This window comes from Schistocerca nitens, chromosome 12, assembly GCF_023898315.1.
Source record: "Schistocerca nitens isolate TAMUIC-IGC-003100 chromosome 12, iqSchNite1.1, whole genome shotgun sequence".
In the NCBI taxonomy this organism is placed as follows: Eukaryota; Metazoa; Arthropoda; class Insecta; order Orthoptera; family Acrididae; genus Schistocerca; species Schistocerca nitens.
This window is the reverse complement of record NC_064625.1, coordinates 9,637,514-9,660,591: the sequence shown is the minus strand read 5'-3', so window position 1 is coordinate 9,660,591 and position 23,078 is coordinate 9,637,514. Positions and strand designations below refer to the sequence as shown.

General features: G+C 48.4%; 1 protein-coding gene across 1 annotated transcript in view; it reads right to left on the bottom strand.

Moving 5' to 3' along the window:
• Positions 1–23,078, bottom strand: part of LOC126215311 (uncharacterized) — a 259,120-nt gene that overhangs the window by 218,707 nt on the left and 17,335 nt on the right. Inside the window, exon 4 of the mRNA XM_049941992.1 lies at positions 22,281–22,343. Coding sequence (XP_049797949.1) covers positions 22,281–22,343 — 63 coding nt within the window. The remainder of the gene's footprint in view (positions 1–22,280; positions 22,344–23,078) is intronic.

Below are 23,078 nucleotides of genomic sequence, written 5' to 3'. Positions count from 1 at the left end.
TTGCGATGCTCGGCTCCGAGCATCGGCGCCTTCTCTGTTTTTTTTTTTTTTTATTATTATATATATATATATAGTGTGTGGTGTGGACTGAAGAGATCATCCTTGATGACTTATTCTTCTAGGATGGGATGTAAGGATAAAAGGAAAACACTTTATTTATTACACATTCAGTTAGGCTTGGGCACGCAATGGGTCCTTTAGCCTGCTGTCTTTGGTGATGTCTATCTCCTGTGGAGGGTGAAATGTGTCAAGGCTGTTATGTGTGACTGCTTCCTCGTGTTATGACAGATTGCCTATGGGGGGTGAAACGTTATTGACTTCGGTACTCGATACTTGTGCCATCTTGCAGGGTTTACCGTTCCTACCGATTCTAATTGTCGAACTTCGTCCCTAAGGGCATCGATCTTGTCAAAAACTCGTAGAGCCTTGTCATGGACCTTCTCTTGTATAGTGGTCTCGTGGAGTGCGGTGCGGATGTCGACGTTTCTTGTCCACCATGGAGCTCCTGTGATCCATCGATAGCAAATGTTTTGCAGCGCTTGGAGTTTGTTGTAGTTGGAGACGCATGTAGTTCCCCACGAGGTGGAGCCATACAACATTGTGGGTTCCACTGTTGCCTTATACAATTGGAGTTTAGTCTTAGGGTTGAGATCCTTACTCTTCAGGAACGGAATCAATGACCTGGCCATCTTCTGGGCTGCCGTCTTCTTGTCGTCAATATGCTGCGTAAAGAGTAATTTTTTGTCAAGGTAGACACCGAGATACTTCACTCCCGGCGACCATGGGATAAATTGGTCAGCTATTTGGAGTCTGTCGTTCAGAACTGGTTTCCTCCGTGTGAACAGAACGGCTGCCGTCTTCGTCGGGTTGATCGTTATCTTATTTTGCAGCGCCCAGCGTTCCATTACAGCAAGTTGCCGTTGCATCCTAGCGATTAGCTGGTCCAAGTGTCGTCCAGTTGTCAGAAAAGCCGTATCGTCCGCATAAAAACTCGCCGTAACAAGGGGGACTGTTGGGATGTCATTTATATATAAGTTGAAAAGCAGAGGCGAAATGACAGAGCCCTGCGGAATTCCTGCGGAGATCAGTTTCATTTCGGAGTTTTTGTCGTCGACTCGGACATACAGTTTCCTGTCCTGCAGAAAGCTGTCTATGAGTCTAATGTAACAATCCGCAATAGGGGTAGTGCGATGCAGTTTGACGATAAGGTTGGGCCGCCACACCTTATCGTAAGCTTTTTCGATGTCAAGGAAGACACCAATCGTGAAGTGCTGCTTGTTGTATCCTTCTTGTATCCGTTCGGTGATCCGTAAAAGTTGAAGTTCGGCAGATAATTTGTCCTTGAAACCGAATTGTTCGGGTCGTATAACATCATGCGCTGTAAGCGTGTCATGGAGCCTCTTCAACAGCACTCTCTCGAGCACCTTGCCAAGGGTCGGCAAGAGGCTAATTGGCCGGTAACTGTTGGGTTCTGCTGGGTCTTTACCTGGCTTGGGTACTGGTACTACTCGAGCCGTCTTCCATGCCGTAGGAAAATATCCCTGCAGAAGACAGCTGTTGAGAATTCGGGTAAGGAGCACAGTTGGCTTCCTGGGCAACTGTTTCAAATCGGTGTTGTTTATGGAGTCGTTGCCCGGCGCATTATTCCGAGTCTTCCGGATAATTTTACGGATCTCTGCTGGTGTGGTGAGTTGTGGGCGGCTCTGCACAGGCGCAGCACGAAAAGCAGTCCATTCTGCTGTAACGACGGCTTCCTGTTCTTGCAGGCGGACGTCGTTCACGGGGGCGCTGGTGTAGACATCTGTTCTTGGTAAGTCGTAGCATACAGCTCCGCCTGGGCGAGTTCGTCATAGAGGAGGCCATCTGGTCCTCTGATGGCTCGTTTAGGTGGCCGCTGGTGTCGTATGGTCTTGACTACCTGCCATTCGTTCTTGGTTCGAAGTAAGAACTCATCCATCTTATCTTTCCAGACCTGCTGTCGCCACTCGGCCACTCTCCTGTGCAGTTCTCGTGTTAAGACGTGTGTTTCTCGTCGATCGATCGGGTTTCTATAGCGGAGCCAACGTCGCCTACTCCTGTTTCTCTGTGTCTTCAAAAAATGGTTCAAATGGCTCTGAGCACTATGGGACTCAACTGCTGAGGTCATAAGTCCCCTAGAACTTAGAACTACTTAAACCTAACTAACCTAAGGACAACACACACATCCATGCCCGAGGCAGGATTCGAACCTGCGACCGTAGCGGTCGCGCGGTTCCAGACTGTAGCGCCAGAACCGCTCGGCCACCAACGGCCGGCTCTGTGTCTTCAGTTCTTGGAATAGAGGCGGGAACTCATCGAAAGCTACTAAAGGGTAGACCGTGTGAGTAGTTGCCCGCCGTTTGGCTGCCTTTATCTTCTGCGTCAAAGTTTGTACCGCGATGTCGATGGCTTCCGGTGTTGAAACGTCCTGCGTCGGGCAGATATTGTTGTCAAGGTATGTCCGAAATTGACCCCAGTTCAGAGTTTGTGAGGTTGGGGGCGGAAGGTTGGCCGTTGCGTGTTCCACTATGCTGATAACAGGTCGGTGGTCAGACGAAAGATCGTCGACGGTGCGGAGCTGGAGGTTCGTCTCAATATTTTTGATGATAGCAATATCTAGGACGTCTGCTTCTTGCCGATCGACGTAAGGAATCCGTGTCGGCTCTCGTGGGCCATGGACTGTGATGCCCAGTTCTTCTTCCATGGCAATCAAAGTTCGTCCACGAGGGTTCGTACGCCGGGAATTCCAAGCGACGTGCTTGCTGTTGAGGTCACCTCCGAGGAATATTTTGTCAAAATTGGTGAAGATACTCCTTAGGTCGTCTGGCACCAGGTTTTTACCGGGGCTGTTGTACGCCGCAATGAAAGTGATGTTGCCTGTCGCCGATCGAACCGTTACTGCTGTTGCCTCCAGATGTTGGAGGTGTGGTAGTGTTTCATGATGGTGCCGCAGTTCCCTTTTAAGCAGAACTGCGGTCCCTCCACCTCGTTGGCCTTGTCTGTCCGTTCTATAGACGTACATGTTACGAAATCTGAGCTCAGTTGTTGGACGAAGGTGCGTCTCCGATACAAGTGCGATGTCGATTTTGTGACGTTGTAAAAATTCAGTGAATTCTGTTTTCTTGTGTTTCATTCCGTTGGCGTTCCATATACAGATTTTCAGGTTTCTCGTGGTCCCAGGGCGATCCATCTTAAGGTGTTCCAAAGGCCGTCAATACACTCTCGATTAAAGAAAGTATCCCCACTAGTTGTTGCTGCACGGCGGTGAGAAGTTTCGCGACATCAGAGAGCGCTGGAGCTATGGATTCCATCAAATGAGCTGGTGAGACGTAGGTTTCCGGTTCCGGTCGGCGTGGTGATGCTGCGTGGGCGTATGAATAATGCTGGTGGTGCTGTCGAGGTGGAAGTGCTTCAGGAGGAGGCTGTGTTACTGGCTGCCGTGTCGCCGCCGGCTGTTCTTGTGGCGGTTGCTGACGATGGGGCGGAGGGTGTGGCGTCAGGTTGGAGTTTCGTATTACACGAGTCCTCCGTTGAGAGGGCTGCGGGGAAGACCGTTGTCTGTATTTCCTGAGAAGTTCCTGGTACTTCTGGCAGCCACGCCATGTGGCAGGATGGTCCTTTTCACAGTTAGCACATTTAGGCGGAGCCCCTCGGGGATGAGTACAGGCTGAAGATCGGTGTTGCCCTCCACAGCGAGCAGGCAAGCTGCAATAATTAGCCGTATGTTCGAATCGCTGGCAGTGGCGACATTGAACAGGTCCTTCCTGTCTGTTGTAGGTTTCAATAACGACTTTAGTATATAGAAGGTATTTGATGTCGTAAATCTTGTAGTTTTCCTTTTGGGCTGGCAACGTGACACAGTAAGCATCTTGAGGTCGTAATTCCTTCGTGTTGTCGTCTCGATTTTTAAACTGGTGGACGTTGATGACAGGAAAACCCTTCTCTATCAGTGCGTCTTTCAGTTCTTCTTCCGTAACTTCGGCAGGTAGACGTTTGACAACCACTTTGAGGTCCTTGTCCTCTGCGGCCTGATGTGTAAAAAAGTGGATGTCATTCGACACAAAGAAATTGATGGCTCGCCGTTGATCTTCGTAGGAGTCAAAATGATATTTGATGCTGTCTCGTTGGTAGATGGCCTTAAGACTGCCGTCAATATTCGCTTTCAGCGCCTTGTTGAGTTCCATGTAGTTCTTGGTATGGTAAATAGTAACGGGCGGGACTTTGCGTAGTAAGTTACGGCCAGAGCCATCTGTCCCCTCTTTACCTGCTTCGAGATTGACGCCACGCGTCTGGTCCAAACGCTCTGGAGCATCCGTAGTATCTTCCGTCGCAATAGCCGCATAACGGTTGGAAGTTTTCAGTTCTTCTGGACGTTGTTGCTTCCGAGAGTTGTTCTGCTTAGGAGAAGCGTTGAGTCGTTTTCTTTGGCGAACTAGTGTAAAATCGCCCTCTCCGTCGGTGGGCTGCATGGTCCAAACTTCTTCAGAGGAGACTCCCTCCATTTCGTCGTCGTCTTCCGGTGGAGAAAATTGTTCCACGTCGCCTACTTGTTCTTCAGGCTGTGAAGTGGGAACCGTACTAGTCCGGTTGTCGTATACTTCCTGACTTTGCAGAATCATGCGCTGTATTTCACGTCTTAGTTCCCGTTGTTGCCGATCGTTCTGTGTTAGCTGACTTCTCTCGTCACAGGGGTTTGACGTACGGTGTCCTCCGCTCTGCATTCGCATATCGCTCGTCGTGGTCCTGTCCTCATTATCTTGCCTGTCAGAATCCGTTGTCGTTGCAGGGGTCGTCGCCGTTGTATCCGTTCTGTGGGGAGCGGCCGCCGGGACGGCCGGCGGGGCAGGCCCCACCGACCGGCCAGCGGCCGGCCCCGGCGCGACCGAGCCGGCTGGCTCGGACGCGCGCGTTCCGTTGTCCGCACTCTTCGGCATCGCGCGCTCAACTGCCTTCTCTGTGCGGCGATGTCGAGGAGGAAGGCCGGAGCGGCCGCGAGGGGACTCTGGTCTGAGGCTGACTGCCGGCAGTGGCAGCTGTGCTGTTGGGAAGACGGACGAGGCGTCTGCCCCAGAATTCGGCGTAGCGTGCTTCTCGACATAAACCTTGCCACATGTACGAGGTGTGTGGAAAAAAGTAATGAAATTTTATTTTTCAAACAATAATGTTGCATTCGGCAGCTGTACGGCGGCGGAGTCTCCGTTGCCAGTCTTGGTAGCAGCGCTGAAAGGCTTTTAGCCGGTAGAGCCTTAACGTGTCGGTCACGTTCTTTTGAATGTTCTCCAGAGTTCCAAAACGACGTCCTTTTAAGACTCTTTTAAGTTCCGAGGAAAGGGAAAAAGTCACGAGCTCTCATCAGCTGAAAAAGGGTATTGTGGAAGAACAGGAATGCCTTTTGAGGTCAAAACTTCCGTAATGGAAGTGGCAGCGTCACGTGTGCCATGCAGCATCCACTTGTCTGCAATTTCCCGTCCCACCGACTCACTCTTTTCCTCAGCCTTTCAACACTTGGTTTGCCCAGGAAGAACAATTTCTTTATGCACGATGTCCCTACTGCAAAAAAAGCACCATTATTTGATCTCTGATTTGCTCATTCGACCGTTTTTTGGCCCAGGAGATGTCTCAGTGTGCCACTCCTCACTTTCCCGCTTCGTCTCAGTATTGTACTCAAAGGTCCAGGGTTCATCACCTGTGACCACAAGACCGTACGGTACCATTCGTGGTCATCGGAAATCCTGTCAAGAAGATGAATGCACACGTTTCTTCGATTGTCTTTCCGCTCAGTTTTCCGGCCGCGGTGGTCTCGCGGTTCTAGGCGCGCAGTCCGGAACCGTGCGACTGCTACGGCCGCAGGTTCGAATCCTGCCTCGGGCATGGATGTGTGTGATGTCCTTAGGTTAGTTAGGTTTAAGTAGTTCTAAGTTCTAGGGGACTGATGACCACAGCAGTTGAGTCCCATAGTGCTCAGAGCCATTTGAACCGCTCAGTTGTGAGATTTTTCGGCACCAATTTGACACAACCTTTCGCATGTGCAAAAGTTCCGTCAAAATTTGATTTACGGTGAAATTGTGTAATTGTTAAAGTTGGCCGTGCGGTCTGGGGCACCGTGTACGGTTCTCGTGGCTCCCGCCATCAGAGGTTCGAGTCGTCCTTCGGACGTGGGTATGTAAGTTAAAGTTAGATTGAGTAGTGTGTAAGCTCAGGGTCTGATGACCTCAGCACTTTGGTCCCATAGTACGTACCACAAATTTCCAAATTTTGTTAAACTTCCATCTGATCTCACAAGAGCATGGGCACATTCGACATGTTCGTCGGTTTTTGAAGTTGGCCTCCGTGACCGAGGTTCATCTTCAACTTGGTCGCGGCCTTCAAAAACTGATTTGTCCCCGCGAAAAGCTTGCGCTCTCGACACTGAATGTTTCCCGGAGACCTATTTCAGCTCTCAGAGGTCACACTCGCGGATTCCCCGAGTTTAACACCGAACAGTATAACGGTGCTCTGAATGCCGCTGTTCCGTTTACGTACCACACAACAAAAACACAACTTCACTGGTGGCGCTCCTAAAAATCTCGTGATGGTTGTACGGAGCTGAAACCCGGACTGAGAATCCGGTAGGGACGGACACAGCGGTCTAGGCGAGCAGAACAGCACAGCGTTGCCAGATCGCTCACGCTGCTGCCAGTCTCGTTGCTTTCCTCACACACCTCGTATGTGAGTGCAGCCTCCCCTTCTCGGCCCTCGGTCTGGTTTGCACATCGCTAGGTTCAGAAATATGCAAATGTGTGTGAATTACTAAGGTTCAAAATGGCTCTGAGCACTATGGGACTTAACTGCTGAGGTCATTAGTCCCCTAGAACTTAGAACTACTTAAACCTAACTAACCTAAGGACATCACACACATCCAAGCCCGAGGCAGGAGCCGAACCTGCGCCTAGCGGTCGCGCGGATCCAGACTGTAGCGCCTAGAACCGCTCGGCTACACCGGCCGGCTGAATTACTGAGGGACCAAACTGTTAAGGTCATCGGTCCCTCGACTTACACACTACTTAATCAGGCTATGTACAACACACACACCCATGCCCGAGGGAGGACTCGAACCTCCGGCGGGAGGGGCCGCGCAGTCCGTAACACGGCGCCTCAAACCGCGCGGCCACTAGCTTCGGCAGCGCTAGGTGAAAACCGAATTCGCTAGTGGCGCCCCTGGTTGCAGTTTTATAGTACGGACGCAGTCGTGGGCTGGAGTGAGTTCGATCGAGGAATTTGTCGCTGTGGGTGTCGTCAGTGAATGGTACATCGCCCTTTTTTTTTTAAGGAATCGTACATTGCAAAGGAGTTCATCACCGTGGCTTCTGTACAAATATATTTATTCATCTATTAGGCGCACTACGAATGTAGTGGTGTGGACATGTTAATGTGGGTCTCACGGGGAGCGTGCAAGGGATAAGTCCCTGCAGGCGCACTATCCTCTGTGCCCTCGAAGGCTCAGGAAAAAAAAAAAGATGGATAGAGGGTCTGCCATGTAAGCAGGAGACCCCGGGTTCGAGCCCCGGTCGGGGCACACATTTCCAACATGTCCCCAATGAAGTATATCAAGGCCTGTTTGAAGCTAGGGTGTCCATTTAATTATCATTTTATTCATATTTTTGTGAATAAATATGTTTGTAAGACAGCACAGTGTGTAGGATACATTGTTCCAAGTGATAACAGGATGGCCAGGAAGAGTGCTTTATGAGCACAATTTTAAGCACTCACTTGAGCAAGAATTTTTTGTTGTTATTAGTTTGATGTCGTGTATGGTTGTCTCGGGGTATGAAATCTTGCCGCCGATATTAGTTACGTAATGAAAGGTATGAGGGGCGATGAAAAAGTTTCCGTTTGAGAGCGTTGAAGCAGCGTATATCCAAAGTAGTGCCACTCCGCTGCAGGTATATAAGCACCGACATGAAGGCAAGGGATTGTATTGTATAGAACTAGGAACCTAGAAACGACGGAGAGGCTTCGTCCCTGCCGTAGCCCTCAGTGGTTCACAACCCCACAACAGACTACGCCCCACACCGAACCCAGAGTTACTGTGCGGTTCGGCACCCAGTGAACACCATCCCTGCCCCCCTCCAGGGAACGTCTCGTTCCAGACGAGTGTAACCCCAGTGTTAGCGTGGTACAGTAATTACGGTGTACGCGTACGTGGAGACAGTGTTTGCGCAGCGATCGCCGACACAGTGTAACTGAGGCGGAATAAGGGGAACCAGCCCGCAATCGCCGAGGCAGATGGAAAACCGCCTTGAAAACCATCCACAGGCTGGCCGTCGCACCGGACCTCGACACTTATCCGCCGGCCGTTAGACCACACGGCTAACCGGGCGGCCCACACAAGCGATTAGTGTTGCATTCGTGTTCTTCCGACTTGCGTACGATAAATGCGGAAATCTGAACTGTGGCGTCGTTATTACCAAATGCGTGCTGTTATTCTTTCTCGGCTGCCGAAAGACAAACACCGGTAGATGTATATCGGCGAAAGGAGGTGTACGAGTCAGCATATCTGTCGAAAACCGCCGTTTTGCAATGGTGCGCCAAGTTAGTGCTGTTCTCGGTTCGACACGAGACGCCGGTCGACCTGGGAGGCCGTCCTCGTCCATCACGGACGACACTGGAGCACCCGCCGTACAGTGCTGCCCTCAAAGAAGGCCTCGAAGAGTCGACGACTCCCGTCGGGCGAAGATGTGCAGCTTCTGTAAAGTTTGGAAGGTAGGAGACGAGATACTGGCAGAAGTGAAGCTGTGAGACCGGGCGTGAGTCGTGCTTCGGTAGCTCAGTTGGTAGAGCACTTGCCCGCGAAAGGCAAAGGTCCCGAGTTCGAGTCTCGGTCGGGCACACAGTTTTAATCTGCCAGGAAGTTTCAGTTACGTACTTGTTCGTGCACCGAGACACGGTGTTTTAGCAAGTCGGTATCATCAACCTGGGTCAATTATTCAAAATCGCATTATTTACTTTGCCGCCAACCGGTTTCAACCCGTGATCGGGGTCATCTTCAGGGCAATTTACACCATTTGGTCGCTCGCTCGCTGGAGTCGTCACCCCGCCTGTGCACTGTTGGTAACTATACAGTATAACCGTGCACAGCGAGCGACCAAATGGTGTAAATTGCCCTGAAGATGACCCCATCACGGGTTGAAACCGGTTTGCGGCAAAGTAAATAATGCGATTGTGACTGTCATTTTGAACAGTTGATTATAAGTAAACCAACCGCTGTTATCTCCACACAACTATGTTTTCTAAAAAATCAATCTCGGTTGCGCAAAAGCTCGCGGCAATTTTGCCTGATTGGTATACCGATTCTGGACTGAGCAGCCTTCGAACGGAAACATTTTTAACGCCCCTTATACACTCCTGGAAATTGAAATAAGAACACCGTGAATTCATTGTCCCAGGAAGGGGAAACTTTATTGACACATTCCTGGGGTCAGATACATCACATGATCACACTGACAGAACCACAGGCACATAGACACAGGCAACAGAGCATGCGCAATGTCGGCACTAGTACAGTGTATATCCACCTTTCGCAGCAATGCAGGCTGCTATTCTCCCATGGAGACGATCGTAGAGATGCTGGATGTAGTCCTGTGGAACGGCTTGCCATGCCATTTCCACGTGGCGCCTCAGTTGGACCAGCGTTCGTGCTGGACGTGCAGACCGCGTGAGACGACGCTTCATCCAGTCCCAAACATGCTCAATGGGGGACAGATCCGGAGATCTTGCTGGCCAGGGTAGTTGACTTACACCTTCTAGAGCACGTTGGGTGGCACGGGATACATGCGGACGTGCATTGTCCTGTTGGAACAGCAAGTTCCCTTGCCGGTCTAGGAATGGTAGAACGATGGGTTCGATGACGGTTTGGATGTACCGTGCACTATTCAGTGTCCCCTCGACGATCACCAGTGGTGTACGGCCAGTGTAGGAGATCGCTCCCCACACCATGATGCCGGGTGTTGGCCCTGTGTGCCTCGGTCGTATGCAGTCCTGATTGTGGCGCTCACCTGCACGGCGCCAAACACGCATACGACCATCATTGGCACCAAGGCAGAAGCGACTCTCATCGCTGAAGACGACACGTCTCCATTCGTCCCTCCATCCACGCCTGTCGCGACACCACTGGAGGCGGGCTGCACGTTGTTGGGGCGTGAGCGGAAGACGGCCTAACGGTGTGCGGGACCGTAGCCCAGCTTCATGGAGACGGTTGCGAATGGTCCTCGCCGATACCCCAGGAGCAACAGTGTCCCTAATTTGCTGGGAAGTGGCGGTGCGGTCCCCTACGGCACTGCGTAGGATCCTACGGTCTTGGCGTGCATCCGTGCGTCGCTGCGGTCCGGTCCCAGGTCGACGGGCACGTGCACCTTCCGCCGACCACTGGCGACAACATCGATGTACTGTGGAGACCTCACGCCCCACGTGTTGAGCAATTCGGCGGTACGTCCACCCGGCCTCCCGCATGCCCACTATACGCCCTCGCTCAAAGTCCGTCAACTGCACATACGGTTCACGTCCACGCTGTCGCGGCATGCTACCAGTGTTAAAGACTGCGATGGAGCTCCGTATGCCACGGCAAACTGGCTGACACTGACGGCGGCGGTGCACAAATGCTGCGCAGCTAGCGCCATTCGACGGCCAACACCGCGGTTCCTGGTGTGTCCGCTGTGCCGTGCGTGTGATCATTGCTTGTACAGCCCTCTCGCAGTGTCCGGAGCAAGTATGGTGGGTCTGACACACCGGTGTCAATGTGTTCTTTTTTCCATTTCCAGGAGTGTATTTTAAGCGTGTTAGTAACATGGCTGTTCAAGTTTTACCCCTCAGCTAGCAGTGACTTAGTAAGATATTGTGAACATTGAAACGCAGAGAGCGCGGAAGAGGTTGTCACTGTGAGGTTGTATCGTGGTCAAATTCTAATGTGAAATTTTTCCAAATTAGCAGAGACTTCCTTGTTTATACTAGCTGACAAATCCAGCATTCCCAGGTTTTCATTTTCCCAGTTTCCTATTAAAAACGAAAAGAAAAAAATCAACTGTCTTTGCAGTCTAAACCCGAAACATTTTCGTTTACATACATCTGCGTAAACTCCTTTCAAACTGTGAAACAGTCGTCCAAAGAAACATGCATAATGTACAAATGTATAAGTACAGTATACAAATTAAGAAACACGATCCCAGACAGGTTCTGCACCGCAGACGTAGGTGCTTCGCGTCCTGCAACGCGATTATGTAAAAACGTCTCTGTGGCAACGCCTCTTCATACCTCTATAGACGGCTACTGTTTCCTCCTACAGCCGTTTGCGCTTAGCAACTGAAAGCTGTGAAAAGTGCTGCCAGGTGTCAGGGAATTCCCTATCTAACTCGAATGTAGGAGTGTCTGAGTAGTAAAGAATAAATGTATTAAAAGTTTATGCATGATGCGGCATTTTGTCAGGCTTCTCAGTGTTTATGACGTCATATCTTTTGAACTATGCGTCGTACAATTATATATTTATGTAAGTACATTCAGAGGCATATGCACATACTGTCTGCGAAATATGTTTCCACTAGAATCAGTAGCAAAGAAGTAATAAATTTAAACGTCATGCATGATGCGGCAGTTTTTCACACCTCTCATTGTTTTATTGTCATATCTCCTGAGACCGTGATAGGTGGGTGGATCTCAGCTCCCCAGCGAATGTTGCCTGACAGTTTAGTTTAGTTGAAATCAGTCCAATGGCTTAGGAGGAGACGTGGAACATACATACATACATACATACATACATTTTTATAATATGTATGGAGTTTAGTGGTTATACGGCAAGGGCCACACATATTTGGTTACCTGTGAGCTGTTGCAGCGACATCCGTGTCCAAGGCGTGAGGGCGGCTGTTCACTGTATTATGTAGTTAACGAGTACTTGTTGCATCGAGTAATGTCTCCGAGTCTCATAATTTTTTAATTCTTACTTAAAAAATGATGAGTAGCCATTATGCACTTTACTTACCCAGTTACAGGTACCACTACTATACCTGTGTAACATGATATAATTGTGTATATGATTGTTCCTTTTGGACTGCAGTGGATTATTTACAACAATCTTCATGAGGTAATAAATACACTCTGAAGCAGCAGTCAAAATACCAAACTCCATAAACAGACGTCCACAACATGATATTGGGGTGGCACCACATGTTATTTTCGACAAATGAAGAATTTCTTTCTTAAAAATGAGCTACCCCAGATTATTATTCCCTATGACATTGTTTGAAAACACACAAAATATCTCAACCTAACCATTTCTCGCCCCCAAGATTTGCAATGATTCTAGGTGCAAATGTAGCTGAACTGTCGTAAGTTGTTTCAGGAGTTTCCAAATGTGTGTCTATGAGTTATTTTCTCATCAGTATGGATATACCTTTTTTGAAGTTTACACATTAATTATTATTTCGTCATCGTGTTTTACTCATCACTGGTGTAGTACCTCTACAACTGAATATGTTGTGCCTCTTTGAAATTAAAAGTGAGACAATTTGCAGGAAACCAGTCGGTAGTTCTCTTAAAAACATCATTTACCATTTCTCCTGCTGCTGTATTTATGTATGTTTTCCTTGGTTGCAATACTAGTGTAAACCCCATAAAGAGCTAATTCTGTTTGTTTTATATTAGATGGAAAATTGTTTACACATGAGAAACTAGAGTGGACCTTACAATGAGCCTTGCGGATCCCCGTAAGTGATCTCTTCACAATCAGAAGAACCTCTCCTGCCTACAACGCTTGAACTTTTAAGTACAACACTCTGCATTCTTTTGGTTATATGTGACATTAGCCATTCCTTAGCTAACCAACAGTTCCACAAAATCTCAATTTATATAGGAGACTAATGTCATTCACACAGACACGTTCCTTAGATAGGTCACAGAAAATACCAACAGCTGCTGTGTTGTTATTTAATCCTTGGAGAATTGGGTGACTGAACTTGTCAGTGCATTCACAATCGAGCAACTCTTCTGAAATCCAAAGTGTGCTTTACGTGTTGCTCGCGTAGGATACTATTCTAGAATACATCACCGCTGCCAACTCTTCCCCCCCCCCCCCCTCCTTTCCAGCCATACTATTTGGAGGGGGGGGGGGGAGAAGGAACGGGTGCGCATGAAAGTAACTTAAATAATAAAAAGAGCTTTATGTTCAGTGTTTACGGTTCGCTCTGAAGATGACTGGTTTACAGCCGAAATATTAAGCGAAAAACAAAGTTTGGTTGGTGATTATTACGACATTTTATTGATGTAGTGTTTCTAGAAAAAGACGAGAAAAGTAAACTAAAATAATTTACTAGTCGTAAAAATAAAGTGAGGGGCTCTTGCCCTAAGGCGCCAGGGCAACTGCTGCAGCCAGACCGCGAAACTGGGCAACTCTGTGATACGTTTAGCGCTTTTTGTAACATAACCTCGTACGAATATGTACTGCGATATTTATGTAGTTTTCACATATATGGAATTTTGTAATCTATATCATTTAATTTTGATAGAAATAAAGTTTTATGTGCAGTGACGTACTCGGAATATGCAGTATTGTCACAACGGTATCCCCCCACCCCACCACAGCTCGGTACAAGATTGTGACATGGAGTCGAGACGCGGAAATAAACTCCACCCGAACAGGCCGTGAAGCCGCAACGGTACCGACCGACCGCCGTTATATCCTGTGCCCAGAGGCGTCACTGGATGCGGTAATGGAGGGACATGTCTGCCGGCCGCATGTCAGTTTACGAGACCGGAGCCCACACTTCTCAATCGAGTAGCTGCTCAGTTTGCCTCACGAGGGCTGAGCGCATCCCGCTTGCCGACAGCGCTCGGCGGACCGGATGGTCACCCATCCGAGTGCCAACCCAGCCGACAGCGCTTAAACTTCGGTGATCTGACGGGAACCCGTGTTACAACTGCGGCAGGGCCGTTGGCCTAAGACAGGGAAAGTACAGTTAAATTCACCTAAAATGAAATGATCCTGTGTCATTGTTGGCCGGGAAGCCCCATCTGGGGAAGTTCGGCCGCCGGGTTATTGCAAGTGACGCCACATTGGGCGCCTCGAGTGTCGGTGACGAAGAAACGATGGTGAGGACAAGACAAAACGCACTCCACGAGCGGAGAAAAATCTCCAGCCCGGCCGGGAAACGGAACCTGGGCCCGCTGCGAGGTAAGCAAACACGTCAGCACTTGGCTATGCAGGCGGACTCACCTGTCACTAAGGCTGGGCCGACGACATCGTTACAAATTTGCCCAGCTTTATGAGCTTCTTTTTATCCATACACAGAAAAACATTCGTCACAAAATTTGCCAATTTCGTGGGATTTATGGTTTTTAATGGTCTAAAAATCCAAATAATTATAGGCCTATCCTCACCGAAATAAAATTGAAGAAAAGTAAATTGCGCCAAGCAAGGTAATGAAACAAAACTTTTACACATTCATGTACACTCCTTTTCAGAAGGCCGGCCGCTATGGCCGAGCGGTTCTAGGCGCTTCAGTCCGGAACCGCGCTGCTGCTACGAACGCAGGTTCGAATGCTGCCTCGGGCATGGATGTGTGTGATGTTCTTAAGTTAGTTTAAGTAGTTCTATGTCTAGGGCACTGATGACCCCAGATGTTAAGCCCCATATTGCTCAGCGCCATTTGAACCATTTTGAACGTGTTCAGAGGAATAGTATAAGAAAAAAAATCAGGTTGCAGCACATACAATTAATCCAATGTCCTCTACGCAAGGTAATTAGTTCAAACCAGTAGACATTTTCCTAAAAACGTTCAGTGGTATGAGAGAAAAAAAGAAAGTAATGCCACATTGTATACAATATTCTGAGGGACGGTAGGTTCTACACTGCGTCTCAAACCTACTGGGTGAAACTGATGGTGGGTCCCCAGCAGATCATATTGAGATGGGGAGCGAGCGGTCGGAAACGCACGTTTATTATGTAGTGGACGTACACAGTGGACTCCGTATAACAACGTCGCTCGCAGTCAATGTTGAAGGTGAAGGTGACGGATGTACTGCAATGGCGCACGCAGGCTGTACCCACTGTTCTCCGTGACAGCGCGTGGCTTCAACACGACAGCGCACCAGGCCACTTCGGAGTCGAGCTCGTGAATGGCGCGTACCCTCGCCGTGGGATTGGAAGGGCAGGACTTGTCCCGGGGCCAGCGCGACTCCTCCATATAGTACGCCTGGGGTTACATCAAGACGTCGGTGTACGAAACCCACGTAGAACCAAACGCACACCTGCTCGCTAGGGTCAAAACTGCCTGTCCACCGGTGCAACAGAACGCCAGGGATCTTTGAGGGTAGGCGGCAGAACTTCACGAGCCGTCGTCGCTTTCAACAATTACCACGAGCTACACTGTTGTTACGCCGTGTTCGGTGTGCACGTCCGTAACACAGTAAATATGCATTTCCGACGAGTAGTTCCCTTTCTCAGCGTAGTCGGTTCTGGATCCACTATCACCTACATCAGTTTGATCTAAACTTTGTCCTTTTTTACTAAACCAATCATATATTTTCCTAATTTCCTATGTTTCTGCAGTTATGTGTACTGTCACAAAGTTGCTCATAAAATCGACAGATACAATTTTTTTTTCGCTCTCCAGTGGGTGAATAAAATATGTGTAAAATTTAACTCCTTCACTGAATGGTCTACACGTATAACTTGCTTATATCAACTTACATTCGGTTACTTAGCACTACAAAGGTATCGGCACAAGCAGAAAGTCTCCATAGCACTTTCTCCATCTGAAAACAAAATGACTTTACTACCAGCTCAGACACAATGCGCGTACTTGCAGCTTCCGTCACTAACAGCAGAGCACACTGCAGCAGGGCTGCGTGCTGAATGTTTACCTAAATTACGATACTTAAGCACAAAAAGCTGGTGCGCGCTGTTGTCACAAAGTTGTCATCTTACGTGGAGAACAGGCCACGTGCCAACACCTGATTTCCCAGAAACCTGGCTCAGAGGGGGGGGGGGGGGGGGGGCTCATATCTAGCCAACACGCGTACTGACTTATCCACAGATGCTCGACCGTTTCTGGGAAAACGACGGTAGAACGTTTTGAGGTCCTTTATACGCCTTGCAGCGACTAACTGGCACAGCCGGGGCCACGGTGTAGTGGCTAGCGTCGCCGCTTCACACTTTTGCACCCTGTGTTCGAAACTCAATCACTGTTTTTATTTTATTTTATTTTTCGCTTACCTATCCATGTCCGAAGAGGATTACAACATCTATGTCTCTTATCAAATTAGGGATACAAAGGCGTTATATTAATTGTAAAATTATAACTAAACGTCACAATGAGCGTTACATATTTAATATGTCAGACACGTGTGTGTGTGTGTGTGTGTGTGTGTGTGTGTGTGTGTGTGTGTGTGTGTGTGTGTGTGTGTGTGTACGGTATTTTTCAAGAGTTACAATCTTCTTAAAATCTCATATTCTTCTATGATTCTTTTATCAGTTATTACATTTCATTCTTATATTTGTTCTTGAAGATATGGTGGATTCCCTTGGGTTGTACTGATTATAGACACGTTAGAAACATAGAAATTCCGAGCACCGTGAACATCGCACAAAGGCGCGTTTAGCACTTTGACATTTCTTCGTATAAATATCACTCAGGAGCACAACGGATTACTTTTTAGAAAACCGGCACTTGCAGTTTATAATGAATCAAGATAAACTACAGGAATTTCATCGAAAACGATTTCAAACATTTTTCTCATTCATTTACTTCTTTTAATTCATACGCCAGACAGACAAATAGTAGAGGAATTAATTCACCAGAGAGACAAATAGTAGAGGAACAGGGATAAAGTTGAAACTTCCTGGCAGATTAAAATTGTGTGCCGGACAGAGACTCGATCTCGGCAGCTTTGCCTTTCGCGGGCAAGTGCTCTACCATCTGAGTTTCCCAAGCACGACTCACGCCCCGTCCTCACAGCTTTAGTTCTGCCAGTACCTCGTCTCCTACCTTCCAAACTTCACTTGTTAGTTCTGTAGGCTTCGCAGGAAGCCTTCTGTGAAGCCTGGAAGATAGGAGACGAGGTACTGGCGGAATTAAAGATATGAGGACGGGACTTGAGTCGTGCTAGGGTAGCTCAGATGATAGAGCACTTGCCCGCGAAAGGCGAAGGTCCCGTGTCTCGGTCTGGCACACAGTTTTAATCTGCCAGGAAGTTTCATATCAGCGCACACTCCGCTGCAGAGTGAAAATCTCATTCTCGAGGGGTAAAGTTATTTCAACATACATTGGAAAACATTCGTGTAATAATATTCTATGGACAACGAAAAAAAAATAAAGTAAAAATAATAATTGAGCTTCGAACACAGTGTGCAGAAGTGTGAAGCGGCGACGCTAGCCACTGTACCGCGGCTCCGGCCCCGGCGGCACCAGTTAGTCGCTAAAAGGACCTCGAGGACGTTGACCGTCGTTTCCCCAGAAACGGTCGAGCATCTGTGGATAAGTCGACACGCGTGTTGGCTAATTATCAGCCCTCTATCTCTCCCTCTCCCTCTCATTGAGCCAAGTTTCTGTGAAATCACGTGATGTCATTTGCCCTGTCCTCCTCGTAAAGTAATACCGGGTGGTTACAATTAAACTTTCTCTACTTAACATGTTATAGCACGGAAACTAATTACCGTACGAATAGCAAACTTGGCAGCATTAATGTCCGGAGTATGGGGCGCATGATTTCCGTGCGTCACAGCACCACCGTCCAGTTCCAACTGCGGCCAGCAGGTGCCGGGATCAGCCCTAGTCTCACACACCTGACCAGTCGCAGGTCACTCGTTGACGTGTCAACATGAGCTAGCTCAAAAGGAGCAGGGCATTATTGGTGAAGCCCTGTTATCGCAACAACAGTAAAGCTGCAGCTGCAGTTCGAGAATGTCGCCGGCTGAAATCATTACGGAAGGATCCTGTTTCTCCACCTGCTGTGCGGAGCACGGTGAAGAAGAACTGGAGAACTGGGCGTCGCTCCGGGAAGAGGCCGGCGACCGGTTGCATCACGGCTGGCTGACGGAATCGCAGGCAGGCGACGCTGCGCGCAGTTCCCGATCGCCAGGCAGTGCGTGTGGTGCGTCACGACAGTTGAACATCCCGTGGTCCACCGTGAGGAACGTGCCTCGCATGATACCCGTACAAGATCCGCATCGTGCATCAGCTTACGCCACGGGCGCACGACCACATGTTGACTTCGCTCTCCACTTTCTCGTAAGGATTTAGACTGACGAGGGCTGGCCTTGAACCACCCTATGGACACAGGAAGCTCATTTGTCTCTGACGGGTGAACACACACAATTGCCGAGTGTGGGGATCTTCACCTCCAGTCACAGGACGTGAACTTCCGCTGTATAGTGAACGTGTCGCCGTATGGTGTGGCTTCACAGCTACGTTCGTCATTGCCCCATTCTTTTTTGATTGGGTTTCGAACACAGGGTGCAAAAGTGTGAAGCGGTGACGCTAGCCACTGTGTGCCGTGGACCCGGCTGTGCCAGTTACTCGCTAAAAGGAGTATAAAGGACCTCAGAAAGTTCGACCCAGAAACGGTCGAGCATCCGTGGATAAGTCAGTACGCGTGTTGGCCAGTTATGAGCCCTCTCTCTCTCTCTCTCTCTCTCTCTCTCTCTCTCTGCCACTGAGCCAGGTTTCTGGCAAATGAGGTGTTGGCGCCTGCCCCGTTCTCCTCGTAAGGTGACAACTTTGTAACAACAGCGCACACCAGCTTTCGGTTGTTAAGTACCGTAATCTGGGCGAACATTCAGCACGCAGTCCTGCTGCAGTGTGCTCGTCTGTAGCGCTGCTGTTAGTGACGGAAGCTCCAAGTACGCGCATTGTGTTTGAGCTGGTAGTAAAGTCATTTTGTTTTCAGATGGAGAAAGTGCTATGGAGACTTTCTGCTTGTGCCGATACCTTTGTAGTGCTAAGTAACCGAATGTAAGTTGATATAAACAAGTTATACGTGCAGAACATTCAGTGTAGGAGTTAAATTTTTCACATATTTTATTCATCCAGTGGAGAGCGAAAAAAAATTGTATCTGTCGATTTTATGAGCAACTTTGTGACAGTACACATAACTGCAGAAACATAGGAAACTAGCGACATATACGATTGGTTTAATAAAAATGGACAAAGTTTAGATCAAACTGAACTAGGTGATAGTGGATCCAGAACCGTTTGTACTGAGAACCAGTGGTCGGAAATGCATATTTACTGTGTTACGGACATGCACACCGAACACCGCATAACAACAGTGTAGCTCGTGGTAACTGTTCAAAGTGACGACCGGCAGTCCCAGTGCACGCTCGTGAAGTTGGCGCTCGAGGACCGAAGACGTGCACTGTCACTGGTCAGCATTACTGCGACATGCTTCGTCAGCATATTATACCCGCCCTACAGCAGAGAGACGCATTAAACTCCACAGTTTTCATGCGACATGCGGCCCCACCGCACATCGCTCGTGCAGTTCACCTGCTTCTCCGAAACACATTTGGAAAGGATCGAATTATCAGTCGATCGTTTCCAAATGCTTGGCCTGATCGATCACCTGATCTCACTCGCAGTGATTTCTGGTTGTGGGGCTTCCCCGAAGGGCTGTGTTTACCAGGGGAACATCCACATATGTGCTGATCTCAGGCGCAGCATATCGAGAGAGGTAGGCAGTATACCTACGGACCTGCTTCGTTCTGCAGTGCAGAATGAAGTCCTGCGCTTTCAAACTCTTGTGATGGGCGCCATATTGACCCCCTTTTGTAGCAGTAATCGTACCGGTATGCAATGGCATGACGTACAGTAGCCGCGTATTAAAACTGTTTCAGTTGAATTGATTCTGCATTATTTCACTTCCCCACGCCCTTAACATTGACGCTACCAACTTTGGACCTCGTACGGTAATTAGTTTCTGTGTTGTAACTAAGGTGTTAAACAGGGAAAGTCTAATTATAACTACCCGGTACTTTGTGGCAACAGCAAGCACCAGCTTTTTATTCTTAGAAGCTCTGTTGCAGTGTGTTCCTCTGTAGTGCTTATGTTAGTGACGGAAGCTACAAGTACACGCATTGTTTGTTAAAAGACATCGTAGTCGCAGTTGACTGTATAAAGTATTTATTGCAATTTCGGCCTTATGGCCATTTTCAAGTAACACTGCAAAGTTACATTCTGTCAGAATATAAAACTGTCTGACATGAGTAAATGTCGTCGTCAAAATGCAGCCTTTTGACTGTGAGAGTGCCACAAGATCTGATGAGTATATATTTAACAACATATTACGATGTAATAAGTGTCGTACTCAGCAGATCTTGTGGCACTCTCACAGTCAAAAGGCTGCATTTTGACGACGACATGTGCTCATGTCAGACAGTTTTATATTCTGACAGAATGTAACTTTGCAGTGTTACTTGAAAATGGCCATAAGGCCGAAATTGCAATAAATACTTTATACAGTCAACGGCGACTACGATGTCTTTTAAGAAATATTATATGACTGTGAATCCCAACCATTAGAAGTTAATCATACACGCATTGTGTTTGATCTGGTCATAAACTCATTTTATTTTCAGATGGAAAAACTGTACGTAGATATCATGGGACTTTCTGGTAATGCTGATAACTTTGTAATGCTAACAAACCGAAAGTAAGTTTACGTTAAGTTATACTTGCAGGTCATTCAGCATAAGAATTAAATTTTACACAAATTTTATTCACCCACTGGAAAGCAAAAAAAATTTGTATCTGTCGATGTTATGGGGAGCTTTGTGACCGTATACATAACTGCAGAAACATATCAAATTAGGGAAATATTTGATAGGTTTAGTAAAAAAGGACAGAGTTTTATTTCACACTATAATTTTGTTTCTAAATACAGGTTGTCTCAAACCTTTTGGATCAAACTGAAGCAGGTGATGATAGGTCCAGAACCGATTATACTGAGAAAGGGAACGAGTGGTCCGAAATGCATATTAACTGTGTTACGGACATGCACACCGAACACCGCATAACAGCAATGTAGCTCGTGGTAACTGTTCAAAGTCCAGAATGAGATTTTCACTCTCCAGCGGAGTGTGCGCTGATATGAAACTTCCTGGCAGATTAAAACTGTGTGCCCGACCGAGACTCGAACTCGGGACCTTTACCTTTCGCGGGCAAGTCCTCTACCAACCGAGCCACCCAAGCACGACTCAAATCCCATCCTCACAGCTTTCCTTCTGCCAGTACCTGGTCTCCTACCTTCCAAACTTTACAGAAGCTCTCCTGCGAACCTTGCAGAACTAGCACTCCTGAAAGAAAGGATATTGCGGAGACATGGCTTAGCCATAGCCTCGGGGATGTTTCCAGAATGAGATTTTCACTCTGCGGCGGAGTGGGCGCTGATATCAAACTTCCTGGCAGATTAAAACTGTGTGCCGGACCGAGACTCGAACACGGGACCTTTGCCTTTCGCGGGCAAGTGCTCTAGCAACTGAGCTACCCGAGCACGACTCACAGGCCGTCCTCACAGCTTTAGGTCCCGAGTTCGAGTCTCGGCCCGGCACACAGTTTTAATCTACCAGGAAGTTTCAACTGTTCAAAGTGACGCCCGCCAGTCTCAGTGCACGCACGGCAACGGCTCGTGAAGTTCTGCCGCACTCTCTCAGACCCCTGGCGTCTGTCGTTCCGACCCTAGTGACCAGGTCTCCATTTGGTTGTACGTGGGTCTCATACACCGACGTCTCGACGTAACCCCAGAGGAAAAAGTCCCTGGGAACTATATTGAGGAGTCGCGCTGGTCACGGGACGACGAGGGTACGCGCCATTCACGAGCTCGCGGACATTGACTCCGACGTGGTGTGGTGCAGTGTCGTCTTGAAGCCACACCCTGTCACGGACACCGTGCTACCTGCTGTGCCGCTGCTGCAGTTGAAATTATGGCGTAGTGAAAGACGCACAAATTACGGAGGAAACTTTCATTGTCGTTTTCTCAAAAACGGTCAAGTATTTACGGATAAGCCGAGACACGTGTTCGTTTATTTCCAACCCTCTTGCACCGAGCGAAGTTCTTCCGAAATCTAGTGACGGAACTTGCGGTGTTGTACTCATCAGCCACAGAGTTGCCCAGTTTCACGGAACTCGACGCCTTCCTGCCTCATTCTGGTGCAGCATTACTGAGGAATGCCCGCGTGCCACTGCTGCCGATGGCCGAGGCGCCCCGTGACGCAGACGGCTGTGGCTCCTGTCGGGACTCACCAGACGGCGGCGGAGCTCCGCGGCAGGTAGCTGCACACCCGCCGGCACAGCAGCTTCGCCTTCCTGCCGGCAACACAACAGGGCCGCCGTCTCGTCAGAGGCACGCAACTCCACAAGTGGCGACTGCAGTGCACCTCGGGGGGTACTTACAACTGTAGAGTGAGCATAGTTTAGTGCGCATGTTCTACCAAACCGGGCTAGTCACGTGATTTTGGAGCGACACTGCTTCCCTATTGTCTACAACTTGGAGTAATAAAGAAACTCGAATATTACACGTACTCGCCTTGTTTTACACTGAAGCGCCAAAGAAACTGGTATAGGCATGCGTATTCAAATACAGAGATACGTAAACAGGCAGAATACGGCGCAGCGGTCGCCATCGCCTACATAACTGTAAGTAGGCTGTCTAGGTTTTTATGTTGGTAACGCCACGTAGCGCGCTGTATGAAAATCACTGACTGTGCTGTGTGCAGTCTCTGGCTGGTTGGTATTGTTGAATTATACGCCATTGTAGTGCTGGGCATCTGGATGTTAACAGCGCGCAGCGTTGCGCAGTTGGAGGCGAGCCGCCAGCAGTGATGGATGTGGGGAGAGAGAGATTTCAGAATTTTGAGAGCGGACGATCTGGAAGTGTGTCCATCAGAAAGAGTAAATTTTTAATATTGGATATCATGAACTGATTATATATATATATATATATATATATATATATATATATATATATATATATATATATATATATATATATGATGACTTTGGAACATTATTAAGGTAAATACATTGTTTGTTCTCTATCAA